The sequence below is a fragment of the Salvelinus namaycush genome, chromosome 17 (assembly GCF_016432855.1).
Source record: "Salvelinus namaycush isolate Seneca chromosome 17, SaNama_1.0, whole genome shotgun sequence".
Lineage (NCBI taxonomy): Eukaryota > Metazoa > Chordata > Actinopteri > Salmoniformes > Salmonidae > Salvelinus > Salvelinus namaycush.
Window position 1 is genome coordinate 31,515,192 of NC_052323.1, and position 21,515 is coordinate 31,536,706.

General features: G+C 42.1%; 1 protein-coding gene across 1 annotated transcript in view; it reads left to right on the forward strand.

Moving 5' to 3' along the window:
• Window positions 1-16,765, forward strand: part of LOC120062086 (slit homolog 3 protein-like) — a 36,065-nt gene extending 19,300 nt beyond the window's left edge. The window contains exons 5-8 of the mRNA XM_039011894.1: window positions 12,868-13,022; window positions 13,227-13,515; window positions 14,530-14,735; window positions 14,932-16,765. Of these exons, the coding sequence (XP_038867822.1) occupies window positions 12,868-13,022; window positions 13,227-13,515; window positions 14,530-14,735; window positions 14,932-15,173 (892 nt within the window). The 3' untranslated portion in view covers window positions 15,174-16,765. The remainder of the gene's footprint in view (window positions 1-12,867; window positions 13,023-13,226; window positions 13,516-14,529; window positions 14,736-14,931) is intronic.
• Window positions 16,766-21,515: the final 4,750 nt, after the last annotated feature.

Below are 21,515 nucleotides of genomic sequence, written 5' to 3' on the forward strand. Positions count from 1 at the left end.
GTGAGCTTGTGGCTCCGGCTCCTGTAGACAGAGGCTGAGTCCCAAATAGAACCCTATTACCGATATAGTGGATAAAGTGCCAATTGACAGCAAGTGTTCCACAGAGATCAGGAGAATGGAGTGTGACGTCTGGCTGGTGGATACAACACCAACAGGAACCCTAAAGGAGACCGGTGTACCTCGACCATGTTTAGCTCCCTGTCTCTGGGAAGCTGGAGTCAACTGCTTTCAAGGGCATAGCTGAAAACACTGTTGTGTTTTTTTGCACCTGGCTAGCCCCAGCCATTAAGATGGTTTAGATAGTTGCTGTTAGACCTAGCTAGCCCCAGCCATTAAGATGGTTTAGATAGTTGCTGTTAGACCTGGCTAGCCCCAGCCATTAAGATGGTTTAGATAGTTGCTGTTAGACCTAGCTAGCCCCAGCCATTAAGATGGTTTAGATAGTTGCTGTTAGACCTAGCTAGCCCCAGCCATTAAGATGGTTTAGATAGTTGCTGTTAGACCTGGCTAGCCCCAGCAATTATGATGGTTTAGATAGTTGCTGTTAGACCTGGCTAGCCCCAGCCATTATGATGGTTTAGATAGTTGCTGTTAGACCTAGCTAGCCCCAGCCATTAAGATGGTTTAGATAGTTGCTGTTAGACCTAGCTAGCCCCAGCCATTAAGATGGTTTAGATAGTTGCTGTTAGACCTAGCTAGCCCCAGCCATTAAGATGGTTTAGATAGTTGCTGTTAGACCTAGCTAGCCCCAGCCATTAAGATGGTTTAGATAGTTGCTGTTAGACCTGGCTAGCCCCAGCCATTAAGATGGTTTAGATAGTTGCTGTTAGACCTAGCTAGCCCCAGCCATTAAGATGGTTTAGATAGTTGCTGTTAGACCTGGCTAGCCCCAGCCATTAAGATGGTTTAGATAGTTGCTGTTAGACCTAGCTAGCCTCAGCCATTAAGATGGTTTAGATAGTTGCTGTTAGACCTAGCTAGCCTCAGCCATTAAGATGGTTTAGATAGTTGCTGTTAGACCTAGCTAGCCCCAGCCATTAAGATGGTTTAGATAGTTGCTGTTAGACCTGGCTAGCCCCAGCCATTAAGATGGTTTAGATAGTGCTGTTAGACCTGGCTAGCCCCAGCCATTAAGATGGTTTAGATAGTTGCTGTTAGACCTAGCTAGCCCCAGCCATTAAGATGGTTTAGATAGTTGCTGTTAGACCTAGCTAGCCCCAGCCATTAAGATGGTTTAGATAGTTGCTGTTAGACCTAGCTAGCTCCAGCCATTATGATGGTTTAGATAGTTGCTGTTAGACCTGGCTAGCTCCAGCCATTATGATGTTTTAGATAGTTGCTGTTAGACCTGGCTAGCCCCAGCCATTAAGATGGTTTAGATAGTTGCTGTTAGACCTGGCTAGCTCCAGCCATTATGATGGTTTAGATAGTTGCTGTTAGACCTAGCTAGCTCCAGCCATTAAGATGGTTTAGATAGTTGCTGTTAGACCTGGCTAGCTCCAGCCATTAAGATGGTTTAGATAGTTGCTGTTAGACCTAGCTAGCCCTAAGAGGAGCCAGCCAGGCAACACCCCCTCCCCCCCAATTCCTTAGACCCCATACACTAAACAGTTCACCAGTGGAAACCTAATTGAGGTTGCTTACAGCTGCAATCTGGAACTTTTTTGGTTATCTGCAAAACATCAATTTAAACCAGTCTACATTGTATGCAATTGATAGCGCTGGGTAGTTACATTTTGAAATGTAAATAGGGTCTACAGGGTAGCTGGTTCAAGATATCTTTCTCTGATAAAGGCAACCAGTAAGTTTGTGTTATTTAGAATGTGGCTTGATAAAGAGAGGAAGATGGAGTATTTTATTCTCTGCTGACAGGAAATGTACTTCCCTCAGTCGACCTGCAGGGTGCTGCTGAAATCTGCCACAGCTTTCTGTTCGCTTTTATTGAATTCCATAATGGGCTGGTTTAAGCTAATACGCAGGCTGGGCACACATCAAAGACACCACATCCCCATCGAAAAATATAGCCTCTGGAAAACTTCAGCTTGTCAAAACACAGACAAAGCCCAAAATTGGCAAAAGTTGGAGGGCTGAGCTACACGGTTCACCTTTTTAGGCTGGACCTCTGCTGCCTCTCTGTGGTCATATGGTATCATAGCAAGATGGGAAATCATCTGTCGATTTTCTTCCCCAAACCCTTTTCCCTGCTACTCCCCCTTAGCCAGGATGTGCATGTGGGCTTTCAGATTGCCAGTAACGAATGACGGCTGTAAAAATCAGAGACACTGGATGACAATGGCATTGAAGTGTAATAAAGCCAGACTTCCATGGTGGTATTTATGTATTAAATGGAAGCAGAAGCTGTCTCCCGAGTGGCACAGCGGTCTAATGCATTGCATCTCAGTGCTAGAGGTGTAACTACAGACCCTGGTTTGATTCCAGGCTGTATCACAACCGGCCGTGATTGGGAGTCCCATAGGGGGGCGCACAATTGGCCCAGGGTCGTCCGGGTTATGGTTTTGCCGGAGTAGGCCGTCATTGTAAATAAGAATTTGTTTCAAACGTACTGACAAAGGTAAAAAAAAAAAAAACGGGTTGGTTGCAAAAGGCCTGTTTTCAGATTGGAATGAAATTACAAGGCCATAATGCAAACCACACATGATGCAGCGATTATTTCGCAGACGGGACGGGACGGGACGGGGGGTGTGGTTCAGCTGTATCAGACCGCTCTAATACAGGATGAGTAAAGGCCCAGTGCACTACTTTTGCAAAGAAAAAATATATATCATTTTTTGTCAAATGTTTTTATTAATATGATTTTACGTTTTTTTTTACTGGCTGTTAATGTAATAATACAGTCATTGAACCACTGCAGGAACTGTCAATCAAACGTTTTTAACAATCAGCCAATAGGAGAGCTGCAGTAGGGAGGAGCCTTGCTACACTTGCCTGATGGCATGCTGTTTTTGGATTAGACCACAACCCAATAGCGGTAAGGATAGAAAGAGATAGTTTTGAGCTGCACTCAATTTCACCACCCAGACCCAATTATTCTCTCTCTCTCTCTCTCTCTCTCTCTCTCTCAATTTTTTTCAATTCAATTTGCTTTATTGGCATGACGTAACAATGCACATATTGCCAAAGCTTATTTTGGATATTTACAATATAAAAATAAAAATGAGAATCAAAATTGTCAACGGGACAACAGTAACAACAATAACCAAGTGTCAAAATAACCATACATTCAACAATAACAATAAACATACAGTAGAGTACATGTGCAGGTTGATTGGTCTGTCAGACACTGTCCCTCAACTTATGGCAGGCAGCAATGTAGTGCGCTGCCAACCCACAGCTCTCTGCGTCCTCCCCCAACAGGACGGGTAGCCTACTCTCATCAGAGAGGTCTTTGAAACCTTGAATAAGGGTTTCAAATTTGGGGAAATGACACTCTCTAATTGTTTTATATTTTTGACATTTTGTCAGGAAATGCAGCTCCGTCTCAGGTTCTGCTATTGTGCAGTGGTTGCACAGCCTTTCCTCTACAGGGAGCCAGGTTTTCCTGTGTCTACCCTTCTCAATGGCAAGGCTGTGCTCACTGAGCCTGTACTTTGTCAAGGTTTTTCTAAGGTTTTGATCAGTAACCATGGTCAAATATTTAGCCACAGTGTACTGTCGATTTAGGGCCAGATAGCACTGCATTTTGCTTTGTGTTTGTGCTTGTGTTTCCCAATAAGCAATATAGTTTTGTTTTGACTGTGTTGTAATTTGGTTTATCCTGATTGATTGGATGTTCTGGTCCTGAGGCTTCAGTGTGTTAGTAGAACAGGTTTGTGAACTCAGCCCCAGGACCAGCTGGATGAGGGGACTCTTTTCTTTGCTCAGCTCTTGGCATTGCAGGGCTTGGTAGTGATATTTTTTTATTTTTTTATTTCACCTTTATTTAACCAGGTAGGCAAGTTGAGAACACGTTCTCATTTACAATTGCGACCTGGCCAAGATAAAGCAAAGCAGTTCGACACATACAACAACACATAGTTACACATGGAGTAAAACAAACATACAGTCAATAATACAGTGAAAAATAAGTCTATATACAATGTGAGCAAGTGAGGTGAGATAAGGGAGGTGAAGGCAAACAAAATATATATATAAATAAATAAAAATATAAAAAAGGCCATGGTGGCGAAGTAAATACAATATAGCAAGTAAAAACACTGGAATGGTTGGTTTGCAGTGGAAGAATGTGCAAAGTAGAGATATGAGAGGGGGTCACTGTATTTTAGATGTTTCCAAAACTTAATAGCTCTTTTTTTAGTTTTTATTATTAGTGGATATTGGCCTAATTCTGCCCTGCATGCATTGTTTGTAGTTTTCCTCTGGACATGTAAGATAATCTTACAGAACTCTGCATGCAGGGTTTCAATGGGGTGTTTGTCCCATTTGATGAAATCTTGTTTTGCAAGTGGACCCCACACCTCGCTGCCATAAAGTGCAATTGGTTCAATGACATATTCAATTAGTATTTCAATTTGAAATTGATTTTTAATGGCGTAGAATGCCCTGCTTGCTTTCTCTCTCAGTTCATTCACTGCCTCATTAAGGTGTCCAGTTGAGCTTATTTTTAATCCTAAGTAATTGTAGTGTGTGCAGTACTCTATATATTTTGTACCAATTGAGAACTTTGGTCTAATTCCCTGAGATCTGGATCTTCTCTGGAAAATCATTATTTTAGTCTTTTTGGGGTTTACTGCCAGGGCCCAGGTCTGGCAGTACTGCTCTAGCAGGTCCAGGCTCTGCTGTAGGCCATGTGCTGTGGGTGACAGCAGGCATAGGTCATCTGCGAAGAGTAGGCATTTAACCTCTGAATTGTGGAGACTAACACCAGGGGCTGAGGATTTTTCTAGAATAGTGGCCAATCCGTTGATGTAAATATTGAAGAGTGCAGGGCTCAGATTACAACCCTGACGAAGGCCCCGCCCCTGGTTAAAGAATTCTGTTCTTTTCTTACCAATTTTAATGCTGCACGTATTGCCAGTATACATTGATTTAATTATGTCATATGTTTTACCCCCTACACCACTTTCAATAACTTTGTAGAACAGTCCTGTATGCCAAATAGAATCAAATGCTTTTTGGAAGTCGATAAAGCAAGTGTATATTTTGGTATTATTTTGGTGGAGATGTTTATCTATCAGGGTGTGTAGGGTGTAAATATGATCAGTTGTGCGATGTTTTGGTATGAATCCAATTTGGCTTTTACTCAAGACATTGTGTTTATTAAGGAAGTTTAGAACTCTTACATTTATAATACTACAGAAAACCTTCCCCAGGTTACTGTTCACACAAATGCCTCTGTAATTGTTAGGGTCAAATTTGTCTCCGTTTTTAAAGATTGGGGTTATGAGTCCTTGATTCCAGATGTCAGGGAAATAACCTACACTCAGGATCAAATTAAACAGTTTTAATATAGCCAATTGAAATTTTGCACTAGTGAGTTTGAGCATCTCATTTAGGATGCCATCAGGTCCGCATGCTTTTTTCAATTTGAGAGCCTGAAGTTTCTTATAGAGCTCCTGGTCAGTAATTGGGGAGTCCAATGGATTTTGATTGTCCTTTATAGCTTTTTCTAATCCATTCAACATCTCATGAATTTGGCGTTGTTCTGCGTTTGTGTCAATTTGAACGGTGTTGTAGAGTGTTTTGAAATGGGTTGTCCATATGTCACCATTTTGTATCGCTAATTCCTCTTGTTTAGATTTTTTTAGTTTTTTCCAATTTTGCCAGAAGTTGTTTGTGTTTATGGACTCCTCAATTAGTGTCAGCTGCTTGCTGTTGTACTGTGCTTTTTTGGTTCTGAGTGTACGTTTATAGAGTTTTAAAGTCTCACAGTAATGAAGGCGTAATTAACCATTATTTGGGTCTCTGTGCTTTTGGTTGGATAGTGTTCTAATTTTTTACAATCTGCATCAAACCAGTTGTCATCTGTGATCTTTTTTGTTTTGTTTTTTATCATTTTCAATTGTGCTTCTTTTGCCGTTTGCCTGAATATATAGTTGATGTTTTGTACTGATAGATTGATGTCTTCTTTACTGTGAGTGAATGTGGTATCAAGACAGTTAGTTATCTAAGAGTCTTTGGATATTTTGGTTACAGGTTGCTTTCTGGTATTCTTCTGTGCTGTTTTGGGCCCATCTGTATGAATTTCTGATGTTGTACAGCTTACTGGGCTGTGAATGTGTGGTTGTTTCCATATCTGTTCTTTTGAGGAACAATGTAATTTGGCTGTGATCAGACAGAGGTGTTAGTGGCTTGACAGTGAATGAGCTGAGAGAGAAAGGGTCAATGTCTGTGATCATATCTCTCTCTCTCTCTCGCTCTCGCTCTCGCTCTCTCTCTCTCTCTCTCTCTCTCTCTCGCTCTCGCTCTCGCTCTCGCTCTCTCGCTCTCTATTTATGGGTCTTTATTGGCATGGGAAACATATGTTTACATTGCCAAAGCAAGTGAAATAGATAAAGTTTACATACACTTAGGTTGGAGTCATTAAAACTCGTTTTTCAACCACTCATACACTTGTCTTGTTAACAAACTATTGTTTTGGCAAGTCGGTTAGGACATCTACTTTGTGCATGACACAAGTAATTTTTCCAACAATTGTTTACAGACAGATTATTTCACTTATAATTCACTGTATTACAATTCCAGTGGGTCAGAAGTTTACATACATTAAGTTGACTGTGCCTTTCAACATCTTGGAAAATTCCAGAAAATGGCGTCATGGGTTTAGAAGCTTCTGATAGGATAATTGACATAATTTGAGTAAATTGGAGGTGTACCTGTGGATGTATTTCAAGGCCCACCTTCAAACTCAGTGCCTCTTTACTTGACATCATGGGAAAATCAAAAGAAATCAGCTAAGACCTCAGAAACGAAATTGTAGACCTCCACAAGTCTGGTTCATCCTTGGGAGCAATTTCCAAACGTCTGAAGGTACCACGTTCATCTGTACAAACAAGAGTACGGAAGTATAAACACCATGAGACCATGCAGCCGTCATACTTGTCACGTTCCTGACCTGTTTTCTGTTGTTTTGTATGTGTTTAGTTGGTCAGGGCGTGAGTTGGGGTGGGTATTCTATGTTGTGTGTCTAGTTCGTCTGTTTCTGTGTTCAGCCTAATATGGTTGTCAATCAGAGACAGCTGTCAATCGTTGTCCCTGATTGAGAATCATATATAGGTGGCTTGTTTTGTGTTGGGGATTGTGGGTGGTTGTTTCCTGTCTTTGTGTTTTGTCTGCACCAGCAAGGACTGTGACGGTTAGTGTGTTTTGTCAGTTTGTATAGTGTTTTTGTTTTGTCTATTAAATTCATTATGTCTAATTACCACGCTGCACATTGGTCCTCTGATCCTTCTCGCCTCTCCTCGTCTGAGGAGGAGGACGAAGTAGACTGCCGTTACAATACTGCTCAGGAAGGAGACGCGTTCTGTCTCCTAGAGATGAACATACTTTGGTGCGAAAAGTACGTATCAATCCCAGAACAACAGCAAAGGACCTTGTGAAGATGCTGGAGGAAACAGGTACAAAAGTATCTATATCCACAATAAAACGAGTCCTATATCAACATAACCTGAAAGGCCGCTCAGCAAGGAAAAAGCCACTGCTCCAAAACCGCCATAAAAAATCCAGCCTATGGTTTGCAACTGCACATAGGTACAAAGATTGTACTTTTTGGAGAAATGTCCTCTGGTCTGCTGAAACAAAAATAGAACTGTTTGGCCATAATGACCATCGTTATGTTTGGAGGAAAAAGGGGGAGGCTTACAAGCCGAAGAACACCATCCCAACCGTGAAGGACGGGGGTGGCAGCATCATGTTGTGGGGGTGCTTTGCTGCAGGAGGGACTTCACAAAATAGATGGCATCATGAGGTAGGAAAATTATGTGGATATATTGAAGCAACATCTCAAGACATCAGAGGAAGTTAAAGCTTGGTCACAAATGCGTCTTCCAAATGGACAATGACCCCAAGCATACTTCCAAAGTTGTGGCAAAATGGCTTAAGGACAACAAAGTCAAGGTATTGGAGTGGCCATCACAAAGCCCTGACCTCAATCCTACAGAAAATGTGTGGGAAGAACTGAAAAAGCGTGTGTGAGCAAGGAGGCCTAAAAACCTGACTCAGTTACATCAGCTCTGTCAGGAGGAATGATCCAAAATTCACCCTACTTATTGTGGGAAGCTTGTGGAATGCTACCCAAAATATTTGACCCAAGTTAAACAATTTAAAGGCAATGCTACCAAATACTAATTGAGTGTATGTAAACTTCTGACCCACTGGGAATGTGATGAAAGAAATAAAAGCTGTAATAAATGATTCTCTACTATTATTCTGATATTGCACATTCTTAAAATAAAGTTGTGATCCTAATTGACCTAAGACAGGGAATTTTTACTAAGATTAAATGTCAGGAATTGTGAAAAACTGAGTTTAAATGTATTTGTCTAAGGTGTATGTAAACTTCTGACTTCAACTGTATATACAGTGTTGTAACGATGTGCAAATAGTTCAAGTACAAAAGGGAAAATAAATAAACATAAATATAGGTTATATTTACAATGGTGTTTTTTTGTCACTGGTGGCGGTTTTGTTGTGGCAACAGGTCACAAATCTTATTGCTGTGATGGCACAGTGGTATTTCACCCAATAGATATGCGAGTTTATCAAAATTAGATTTCTTCCGAATTCTTTGTGGGCCTGTGTAATCTGAGGGAAATATGTGTCTCTAATATGGTCATGCATTTGGCAGGAGGTTAGGAAATGCAGCTCAGTTTCCACCTCATTTTTTGGGCAGTGTGCACATAGCCTGTCTTCTCTTGAGAGCAAGACTATACAAGGCTATGCTCACTGAGTCTGTACATAGTCAAAGATTTCCTTAATTTTGGGTCAGTCACGGTAGTCAGGTATTCTGCCACAATGTACTCTCCGTTTAGGGCCAAATAGCATTCTAGTTTGCTCAGGTTTTTTGTAAATTCTTTCCAATGTCTCAAGTAATTATCTTTTTGTTTCCTCATCATTTGGTTGGGTCTAATTGTGTTGCTGTCCTGGGGCTCTGTGGGGTCTGTTTGTGTTTGTGAACAGAGCCCCAGGACCAGCTTGCTTAGGGGGGCTCTTCTCCAGGTTCATCTCTCTGTAGGTGATGGCTTTGTTATGGAAGGTTTGGGAATCGCTTCCTTTTAGGTGGTTGTAGAATTTAACAGCTCTTTTCTGGATTTTGATAATTAGCGGGTATCGGCCTAATTCTGCTCTGCATACATTATTTGGTATGTTACGTTGTACACTGAGGATATTTTTGCAGAATTCTGCATGCGGAGTCTCAATTTGGTATTTGTCCCATTTTGTGAATTCTTGGTTGGTGAGCGGACCCCAGACCTCACAACCATGAAGGGCAATGGGTTCTATAACTGATTCAATTATTTTTTAGCCAGATCCTAATTGGTATGTCAAGTTTTATGTTCCTTTTGATGGCATAGAAGGCCCTTGCCTTGTCTCAGGTCGTTCACAGCTTTGTGGAAGTTACCTGTGGCGCTGATGTTTAGGCCGAGGTATGTATAGTTTGTTTGTGTGCTCTAGGGCAACGGTGTCTAGATGGAATTTGTATTTGGGGTCCTGGCAACTGGACCTTTTTTGGAACACCATTATTTTTGTTTTACTGAGATTTACTGTCAGGGTCCAGGTCTGACAGAATCTGTGCCGAAGATCTAGGTTCTGCTGTAGGCCCTCCTTGGTTGGGGACAGAAGCACCAGATCATCAGCAAACAGTCAACATTTGACTTCAGATTCTAGTAGGCTGAGACCGGGACTGTTCTAGTGTCCTCGCCAATTCGTTGGGGCTTAAGCTGCATCCCTGTCTCACCCCATGGTCCTGTGAAAAGAAATGTGTGTGTTTTTTGCCAATTTGAACTGCACACTTTGTGTACATGATTGTGTACATGGTTTGTATAATGTTGTATGTTTTTCCCCCAAGACCACTTTCCATCAATTTGTTTAGCAGACCCTCATGCCAAATTTTGTCAAATGCTTTTTTGAAGTCAACAAAGCATGAGAAGACTTTGCATTTGTTTTGGTTTGTTTGTTTGTCAATTAGGGTGTGCATGGTGAATACGTGGTACGTAGCCAATTTGGAATTTGTGGTCTGTATATTTTTTTCATTTAATGTACACTCTCTTTCTCTATCTCTCTCTGTCTCTCTCTCTTTCTCTCTCTCCCTGCCAAACCACTGTCTCTAGCTGTCTGTACTATAGCTGCCTGAATAACCTCCATTCTAGTAGAGGCCTCAGGGCTGGTCAGCCTGACCCCATCTACCCCTTCATCCACTCTCCTCCCTTAACAGTGTCCAGCAGGGTCACAACCTCAGACCCCAGGCTACTGTTGTACCAACCCTTAGACCAAACACAAAACAGCAGTAACTATGCAGTCCCAGAGCCCAGAGGCAGTACAGCCTGTTCTGTACCCAGCAGTCAGCCAGTAAACTAGTCAGCCAGTCAACCAGTCAGTCAGTATGGAAGCTGGAGCAGTCGGACAGCAACAAGCCAGTTATCATTGTGAAACGTACTCACGTGCCCCCAGGACAAAATATACTGACTCAGCCAGAAGCCAACAGCATCATTGCTTGCTATTCTAGTAGATGTTTTCTGGTTTGGAGAGGGTTTTGGATGCTCAGTGTGATGAGGCAGAGAGTGCCCTGTAATGGTTTAAACATGAGTAGTGTGGAAGGCAATCTTTCTCCGGAGGACACACACACTGGCCTCGCGTTGCCATGCCTCCAAAATCATGTCGTTGTCACGCCTTCCTGTTTTAAGGAAGTCTGGTTCGCAACAAGGCTACTTCCAGAGTGCTGCTATTGTTCACAGGGCCAGAGGGGAGCCATCACATGTGTCCCAGCGCTCACAGTGCTCTAACCGTCCACACGGTACGTGTGGGAGAGGTCTCAAACCGCATGGCTGCATAGAATCACGCCCAAGGAAAGCAACACACTGCTCTCCTTAATAACACCAAACAAGGCCTCTGTAACAATTCAACTGACATATAATCATGTGTGAGATCCTTTAGAGGAAATAGTCTCCTTCTACTCAATTTGTCCGTCAATAGGTGTTTTCTTCTATTCTAAACTCAGCAGAAAAAGAAACGTCCTCTCACTGTCAACTGCGTTTATTTTCAGCAAACTTAATGTGTAAATATTTGTATGAACATAACAAGATTCAACAACTTAGATATAAACTGAACAAGTTCCACAGACATGTGACTAACAGAAATGTAATAATGTGTCCCTGAACAAAGGGGGGGTCAAAATCAAAAGTAACAGTCAGTATCTGGTGTGGCCACCAGCTGCATTAAGTACTGCAGCTAGTGTTGCGAATGGTTGAGGGACAGCTATTGGGGAACAATAAAATTTAAAATTTAAAAAGTACTGCAGTGCATCTCCTCCTCATGGACTGCACCAGATTTGCCAGTTCTTGCTGTGAGATGTTACCCCACTCTTCTACCAAGGCACCTGCAAGTTCCCGGACATTTCTGGGGGGAATGGCCCTAGCCCTCAACCTCAGATCCAACAGGTCCCAGACGTGCTCAATGGGATTGAGATCCGGGCTCTTCGCTGGCCATGGCAGAACACTGACATTCCTGTCTTGCAGGAAATCACACACAGAACGAGTAGTATGGCTGGTGGCATTGTCATGCTGGAGGGGCATGTCAGGATGAGCCTGCGGGAAGGGTACCACATGAGGGAGGAGGATGTCTTCCCTGTAAAGCACAGCGTTGAGATTGCCTGCAATGACAACAAGCTCAGTCCGATGATGCTGTGTCTCACCGCCCCAGACCATGACGGACCCTCCACCTCCAAATCGATCCCGCTCCAGAGTACAGGCCTCGGTGCAACGCTCATTCCTTTGACGATAAACGAGAATCCGACCATCACCCCTGGTGAGACAAAACCGCGACTCGTCAGTGAAGAGCACTTTTTGCCAGTCCTGTCTGGTCCAGCGAAGGTGGGTTTGTGCCCATAGGCAACGTTGTTGCCAGTGATGTCTGGTGAGGACCTGCCTTACAACAGGCCTACAAGCCCTCAGTCCAGCCTCTCTCAGCCTATTGCGGTAGTCTGAGCACTGATGGAGGGATTGTGTGTTCCTGGTGTAACTCGGGCAGTTGTTGTTGCCATCCTCTACGTGTCCTGCAGGTGTGATATTTGGATGTACCGATCCTGTGCAGGTGTTGTTACACGTGGTCTGCCACTGCGAGGACGATCAGCTGTCCGTCCTGTCTCCCTGTAGCGTGTTTTAGGCGTCTCACAGTGCGGACATTGCCATTTATTGCCCTGGCCACATCTGCAGTCCTCATGCCTCCTTGCAGCATGCCTAAGGCACGTTCACGCAGATGAGCAGGGACCCTGGGCATCTTTCTTTCGGTGTTTTTCAGAGTTGGTAGAAAGGCCTCTTTAGTGTCCTAAGTTTTCATAACTGTGACCTTAATTGCCTACCATCTGTAAGTTGTTAGTGTCTTAACGACCGTTCCACAGGTGGATGTTCATTAGTTGTGAATGGTTCATTGAACAAGCATGGGAAACAGTGTTTAAACCCTTTACAATGAAGATCTGTGAAGATATTTAGATTTTTACGAAATATCTTTGAACAGTGTCCTGAAAAAGGGACGTTTCTTTTTTTGCTGAGTTTATAAGAACTCCTATATTACTACAATGTATCTAATCTCTCTCTCTCTCTCTGTCTCTCTGTCTCTCTGTCTCTCTGTCTCTCTGTCTCTCTGTCTCTTTGTCTCTCTCTCTTTGTCTTTGTCTCTCTGGTCTCTCTCTGTTAACAGTGTTGAGTCTGTGAATGATGGTCTATTCCACACGGTGGAGCTCCTGATTCAGAACCACTCTCTGAGCCTGGTTGTGGACAAGGGATCCCCCAAGAGGCTGGGCAAGCTGCCCCGCCAGCCCTCTGTGGACCACAGCACACAGCTCTACATAGGAGGTAAACAGAGACACATATAGCACACATACCTGAAAGGACCCATTACTCCTTAAAAACACACAGAACAATCTGCACTGTGCATACCTACAGATATTTTCTTTACACATTGAAACTGATGTACCAATGAAATGTCAGGTCATCAAACCAGAATGTCAGAATGATAATACCCCCTCTTTCTTCCACCCCTACCCTCCTCCCCTCCAGGCATACCCTCAGCGGTGGTGGCATCAGGCCTGCGTTCAGGTCCCGACCGCAGCCCCCAGGCCTTCAACGGCTGCATCCACAATGTCAGGATCAACGGAGAGCTCCAGGATCTGTGGGCAGCGCCACACAGGGTGGAAGGCATCCTGCCAGGCTGCCACTCATGCAGTGTGTGTGCCCAGGGCGCCTGCAGACAGAGGGGGGAGACGGGTGTGTCCTGCGAGTGCCCACCCAGCCGCAGCGGATCCCTCTGTGATCAGAAGACTGCCCCCAGCCCCTGTCAGAGCAGCAGGTATGGCCTGTCTAACAGCTACGTATCAGACTGCCCCTGTCAGAGCAGCAGGCATGGCCTGTCTAACAGCTACGTATCAGACTGCCCCTGTCAGAGCAGCAGGTATGGCCTGTCTAACAGCTACATATCAGACTGCCCCTGTCAGAGCAGCAGGTATGGCCTGTCTAACAGCTACATATCAGACTGCCCCTGTCAGAGCAGCAGGTATGGCCTGTCTAACAGCTACATATCAGACTGCCCCTGTCAGAGCAGCAGGTACGGCCTGTCTAACAGCTACATATCAGACTGCCCCTGTCAGAGCAGCAGGTATGGCCTGTCTAACAGCTACGTATCAGACTGCCCCTGTCAGAGCAGCAGGTACGGCCTGTCTAACAGCTACGTATCAGACTGCCCCTGTCAGAGCAGCAGGTACGGCCTGTCTAACAGCTACGTATCAGACTGCCCCTGTCAGAGCAGCAGGTATGGCCTGTCTAACAGCTACATATCAGACAGCCCCTGTCAGAGCAGCAGGTATGGCCTGTCTAACAGCTACATATCAGACTGCCCCTGTCAGCAGCAGGTATGGCCTGTCTAACAGCTACATATCAGACTGCCCCTGTCAGAGCAGCAGGTACGGCCTGTCTAACAGCTACGTATCAGACTGCCCCTGTCAGAGCAGCAGGTACGGCCTGTCTAACAGCTACGTATCAGACTGCCCCTGTCAGAGCAGCAGGTACGGCCTGTCTAACAGCTACGTATCAGACTGCCCCTGTCAGAGCAGCAGGTATGGCCTGTCTAACAGCTACATATCCAAGACACCTCAACATAGGCCTTTAATCATAACTAATAATCCATAATGAACCTCATCCTCAACACATTAGTACATTCACAAGCATACAAATGGACTCATGCTTTTACACTTGCTCATGTTTAATAATGTTATAAAATATGAATAATATATACTCAACGTGGATGAATTATTAAACACACATCAATTACCATTCTTCACATGAACTGTAAACCTCTTTGTTCCAGGTGTATCCATGGGCTGTGTGTGCCTAAGGCGTCATCTTACAGTTGTCAGTGTGCTGAGGGCTACACAGGGCAGTACTGTGACAGGAGAGAGGAGCCCCAAGCCTGTAGGGGACACCAGTGTAGACACGGGGAGTGTAGAGTCACAGGGAGTGGGGAGCCCTCCTGCCACTGCCAGCCAGGCTACACTGGCCTTGCCTGTGCCACAGGTGAGAGGAATAGACACACACACACCTAGGCGGTTTCCAACATTGAGAAACTGTTTCTGGAAGGACATTCTACTGCATACAGAAACTTGACTATCAGAGGTCCATAATAATAATAATAATAGGCTATACAATCTGAAATTGTCCATGTCAGAGTGAAATAAGTTTACTGTGAAGCTCTCCCATTGACCTCGTTTAGATGTGACGTGCCAGGGAGAGGCGGTGCGTGAGCTGCTGAAGCGCCAGCAGCCCATGAACACGTGCACCTCCACCAGTAAGATCCACCGGGTGGAGTGTCCCCGCGCCTGTGACGGAGGCCTCTGCTGCGCCCCATCTAAGAGCCGGAGGCGGAAAGTGTTCTTCAAGTGCACCGACGGGAGCTCGTTCTCTGAGGAGATTGAAATCACCCTGGAGTGTGGCTGTGCCATGTGCCCATTGTAATATCCAGCTATCGCCATGGAAACAGCCACAATCTAAATTAAGGACCTGCTGCCAGAGACCAAAAATAAAATATATTGTAAAATAAAACATAGAACTTATTTTTATTAATGGATTTTTTTTAAAGAAGAGACTTGATCATTTTTTTTAAATGTTTTATATTATTGTGTCATATGAAGTTATTTTGTATCTAAAAAAAGAACAAAACAGATTAACATTCCTGAAAGTATATGAATTTATATGTATAAATCTATATAAATGTATAACCCTAGCCCATGGTTTTTATTTGCCCAGTGTATTATTGCATGTGATTGTACGTGTTTATACGATAGGGGAGTTTTGGACACTTTAAATGTGGACGAGAAGCTGAGGAAGCAATTGTACAAAAAGGCTGTGAAGAGAAGGAGAAGATGGTGCTGCATCTCCTCAGACATAAAAAAGAGGAAGGCAGTCTTTTTCCTGACCTTCAGCTATGGAGGAGGCAAACAAGGAACTGTCCCACTTTGCTCCCCAGCTTTATAACGGACCTTCCCCACCACCAAGCAGCTGAGCTCACGCTAAAGGATCTGAACTCTTATCCACAGAGCTTACAAACAGTGATTTATATTTTGTGCCATAGGAAAACCTTTTACATTGTTACTGATTTGTATTTGTTTGGTGTTCCACATCAGAGATTCTAGAGTACAATGGGCCAAGATGGCTTCTACAGTTTCCTGTCAGCCAGTGAAGTTCTCCTGAAATTCTGTACTGTGTGTTTCTCTGTGTTTCTTACATAGACTCTCTGTGTCTGTCATGCAACTGAGGCAGAATGTGAACTTTGTTTATGATACGACGACGGAAGACCCTGCCAATATACGATGGTTCCGCCATAGAAATAGGATCCTAGAATCCTGCATATTTTAATAATAGAAGGTATTCAATTTCTATGGATTCTATTTCTATGACAAACTCATGAAGTTTGTCCTGGTGTCCAGGTATCATCAGCAATGTAAGGTGTTGCTGATGTGTCTGTGGTCACTGCTCAGTTAGAAAAGGACTTTATAACACCTGGCCTGGGAAATCTTTGTTGGACTCGAATCATAACCGTCCGTTACTACTAACACTATTAATGAAGCCCATTAGTACCGGATTGATATGAAGCCCATGAAGTCATCACAGGATGTGAGGTCTCATCACAGTCGTCCCCCTATCAGTCAGAATATATCCAGTAACATTTTGTTCATTTTGAATGTATTATAGTACAACATCAGGACACTGCTGTAATGTACCGTACATTTCAAATAAAGTGTTACCAAATATACCTCAATTGAGAGTTTGTCAGTGATCAAGTTCCGTACTCCCCTTACCCCCAGTCCCTCACCCTAACTACTCCAATACCACCATGCCTCAAAACATGACATTGAATGCTTCTGTATGTATGGAGCGTGTAGGCTCTACAATGTAAATGATCTGTTGTGAGATGTCTTGTATTCTATAATAATAATGAGTATTATGTTGGCCATAATATAAGTTGTGTTCTCCAGACAGAATTTATTTCTGGTAAAACATGAACTTGTGAGTGATGAATAATTATGGTGAATGTTGAAAATAAAACTACCGTGAAACGAGTCTCTGTGTTTGAGTTAATGTACTGTAGGACTGACTGGTTACACTGCATGCTGTGGACATTGTAGAAATGCTCTAAGTAGACTAATGTTTGTACAATATTGTGAAAGTCCCTGGGAAAGATTTCCTTGTTTAGAAAAGGCTTCAACTTCCCTGTGTCTACATTTCTATTTAATCAAACTGCAAATATTTACAAAAATAATCCACTTCAAGAGGAAATAATCTGTATTTGAAATCAATGGTGGGCCTCGGGGTGCAAGGCTTTCCCATGCATCAGTGACAACTACAATAATCCTCTAGTGAGTCCTTTAAATACTTATTTGGGAGCTTTGGCTATTCACACAGTTTGAACTCTAGTACCTAATAGATAATGAAATCACAGGGAGGGCATATGTTGTTTTCTGTTTATTTTGTATATTTTCCACCATTTCAATCTGTTTCTGTTTAGTCTAGTTCTTCCCAAACATCCCCTGGAGTACAGCAGCCAGTCCATGTCTTTGATGTATCCCAGAAGTAGCATTGCTGATTCTAATGGCCACCTAATCATCAGGCCCTTCATTAGTTGAATCAGCAGTGCTAGTTCTGGAATACATCAAATAACTGGCTTGGGGGTAGTCTACTCGAGGAGAGGTTTGGGGAACACAAGTGTAGTTGCTGCTTGTGCTGAAGGGCTCCCGAGTTGCGTAGCAATCTAAGGCACTGCATTTCAGTGCCAGAGGCGTCACTACAGTCCCTGGTTTGAATCCAGGCTGCATTACATCCGGCTGTGATTGGTAGTCACCATAGGGTGGCACATGAATTTGGCCCAGTGTTGTCCTGGTTTAGCCGGGGTAGGCCGTCATTGTAAATAAGAATTTGTTCTTAACTGACTTGCCTAGTTAAATAAAAAAAGTGACTGTTTTTACAGTGTGATGTGGTATTATTATTGACCAATAGATGGTGCCATCCACCACAGCTGTTATTCTACCTAAAAGACTACACTGAAGCCAACCACAGATTATAATTTGTGTTGGGATAAACATTGAGCTTTGGTTGCCAGGCTGCTTTCTATTTCTGAATCACAGGAAGAGCAATTAGATACTTCTTATTGTGTTACGTCATCAGTAAATATGTGATGGAGTGGAATAATTATAAATAATGTGTGTGATCAAGGTCAGAGATAATCAAAAATGCTTGTGTTCGTTACACTGTTTTTTCTAGCCGGCTTTATCTCCCCACTTGTAGCATGTTGGCTTTGATACTGTAAACAGTTCGATAGTGGTCAGTCACCGTGATGAAAGAGAAAACCCAGTAAGAAGATCAAATCTAAAAACCAAGGCAGGTGTAGCAACAAAGTGGATAAAAACACAGAGGTCCAACTATTATCACGGCTGATAAACTAGGCCGAGGGAAATAGGGATTTAAAGCAGTAACTATTATCACGGCTGATAAACTAGGCCGAGGGAAATAGGGATTTAAAGCAGTAACTATTATCACGCCTGATAAACTAGGCCGAGGGAAATAGGGATTTAAAGCAGTAACTATTATCACGGCTGATAAACTAGGCCGAGGGAAATAGGGATTTAAAGCAGTAACTATTATCACGGCTGATAAACTAGGCCGAGGGAAATAGGGATTTAAAGCAGTAACTATTATCACGCCTGATAAACTAGGCCGAGGGAAATAGGGATTTAAAGCAGTAACTATTATCACGGCTGATAAACTAGGCCGAGGGAAATAGGGATTTAAAGCAGTAACTATTATCACGGCTGATAAACTAGGCCGAGGGAAATAGGGATTTAAAGCAGTAACTATTATCACGGCTGATAAACTAGGCAGAGGGAAATAGGGATTTAAAGCAGTAACACATATGCAGTGCAAGGAAATAGTCATGGATTCATGCCAATAATAACTAATAATACCCCGGCTTTAATGGCTGTTTGAAGTCTTTGACTTCTGCATGTTAATTATGAAAGAGTAAAGCTTTCCATGGAAGTTTTTACCTCGAGCTCCCGTCTGGCAGGCGGTACCGGTGCAACAAGAATCAGATCAGCAGACTCCTAAACAGATTCTATCCCCCGGCCATAAGACTGTTAAATGGATAACAACAACTGCTCTCCCCTCACACCTACGCTGCTGCTAAAATGATTATTGATTAGATTTATTACCACCACTATGGTGCTGTTCATTGATTATTGATTTCCATTACCATTAGTATCTATTTATTCTGTTACTGGTCACTATTACTCCTGTTTACATGTATATATTACCATTAGTATCTATTTATCCTGTTACTGTTCACTATTACTCCTGTTTACATGTATATATTAGCATTAGTATCTATTTATCCTGTTACTGGTCACTATTACTCCTGTGTACATGTATATATTACCATTAGTATCTATGTATCCTGTTACTGGTCACTATTACTCCTGTTTACATGTATATATTACCATTAGTATCTATTTATCCTGCTACTGGTCACTATAACTCCTGTTTACATGTATATATTACCATTAGTATCTATTTATCCTGCTACTGGTCACTATTACTCCTGTTTACATGTATATATTACCATTAGTATCCATTTATCCTAATACTGGTCACTATTACTCCTGTTTACATGTATATATTACCATTAGTATCTATTTATCCTGCTACTGGTCACTATTACTCCTGTTTACATGTATATATTACCATTAGTATCTATTTATCCTGTTACTGGTCACTATTACTCCTGTTTACATGTATATATTACCATTAGTATCTATTTATCCTGCTACTGGTCACTATTACTCCTGTTTACATGTATATATTACCATTAGTATCCATTTATCCTAATACTGGTCACTATTACTCCTGTTTACATGTATATATTACCATTAGTATCTATTTATCCTGCTACTGGTCACTATAACTCCTGTTTACATGTATATATTACCATTAGTATCTATTTATCCTGCTACTGGTCACTATTACTCCTGTTTACATGTATATATTACCATTAGTATCTATGTATCATGTTACTGGTCACTATTACTCCTGTGTACATGTATATATTACCATTAGTATCTATTTATCCTGTTACTGGTCACTATTACTCCTGTTTACATGTATATATAACCATTAGTATCTATTTATCCTAATACTGGTCACTATTACTCCTGTTTACATGTATATATTACCATTAGTATCTATTTATCCTGTTATTGGCCACTATTACTCATATTTACATGTATATTTTACCATTAGTATCTATCTATTTATCCTGTTACTGGTCACTATTACGCATGTTTACATGTATATATTACCATTAGTATCTATCTATTTATCCTGTTACTGGTCACTATTACTCATGTTTACATGTATATATTACCATTTGTATCTATTTATCCTGTTACTGGTCACTATTACTCATGTTTACATGTATATATTACCATTAGTATATATTTATCATGTTACTGGTCACTTTTACTCCTGTTTACATGTATATATTACCATTAGTATCTATCTATTTATCCTGTTACTGATCACTATTACTCCTGTTTACATGTATATATTACCATTAGTATCTATTTATCATGTTACTGGTCACTATTACTCCTGTTTACATGTATATATTACCATTAGTATATATTTATCATGCTACTGGTCACTATTACTCCTGTTCACATGTATATATTACCATTAGTATCTATTTATCATGTTACTGGTCACTATTACTCCTGTTTACATGTATATATTACCATTAGTATATATTTATCATGCTACTGGTCACTATTACTCCTGTTCACATGTATATATTACCATTAGTATCTATTTATCCTGCTACAGGTCACTATTACTCCTGTTCACATGTATATATTACCATTAGTATATATGTATCCTGCTACTGGTCACTATTACTCCTGTTTACATGTATATATTACCATTAGTATCTATTTATCATGTTACTGGTCACTATTACTCCTGTTTACATGTATATATTACCATTAGTATATATTTATCATGCTACTGGTCACTATTACTCCTGTTCACATGTATATATTACCATTAGTATCTATTTATCCTGCTACTGGTCACTATTACTCCTGTTTACATGTATATACTTTGCATTCGGAAAGTATTCAAACCCCTTGACCATTTCCAAATTTTGTTGCGTCATAGCCTTATTCTAAAATTGCTTAAATTGTTTTTTTTCTTCATCAATCTACACACAATACTGCATAATGACAGAGCACAACAGGTTTTTAGAAATATCACATTTACATACGTATTCAGACCCTTTACTCAGTACTTTGTGGAAGCACCTTTGGCACCGATTACAGCCTAGAGTCTTCTTGGGTATGACACTACAAGCTTGGCACACCTTAATTTGGGGGAATGTCTCCCATTGTTCTCTGCAGATCCTCTCAAGCTCTGTCAGGTTGGATGGGGAGTGTCGCTGCACAGCTATTTTCAGGTCTCTCCAGAGATGTTAGATCGGGTTGAAGTCCGGCCTCTGGCTGGGCCACTCAAGGACATTCAGAGACTTGTCCGCAAAGACACTCCTGCAGTGTCTTGGCTCAGGGTTGTTGTCATGTTGGAAAGTGAACCTTCACCCCAGTCTGAGGTCCTGAGCGCTCTGGAGCAGGTTTCCATCATGGATCTCTCTGTACTATGTTCTGTTCATCTTTCCCTCGATCCTGACTAGTCTCCCAGTCCCTGCTGCTGAAAAACATCCCCAAAGCATGATGCTGCTACCATCATTCTTCACCGTAG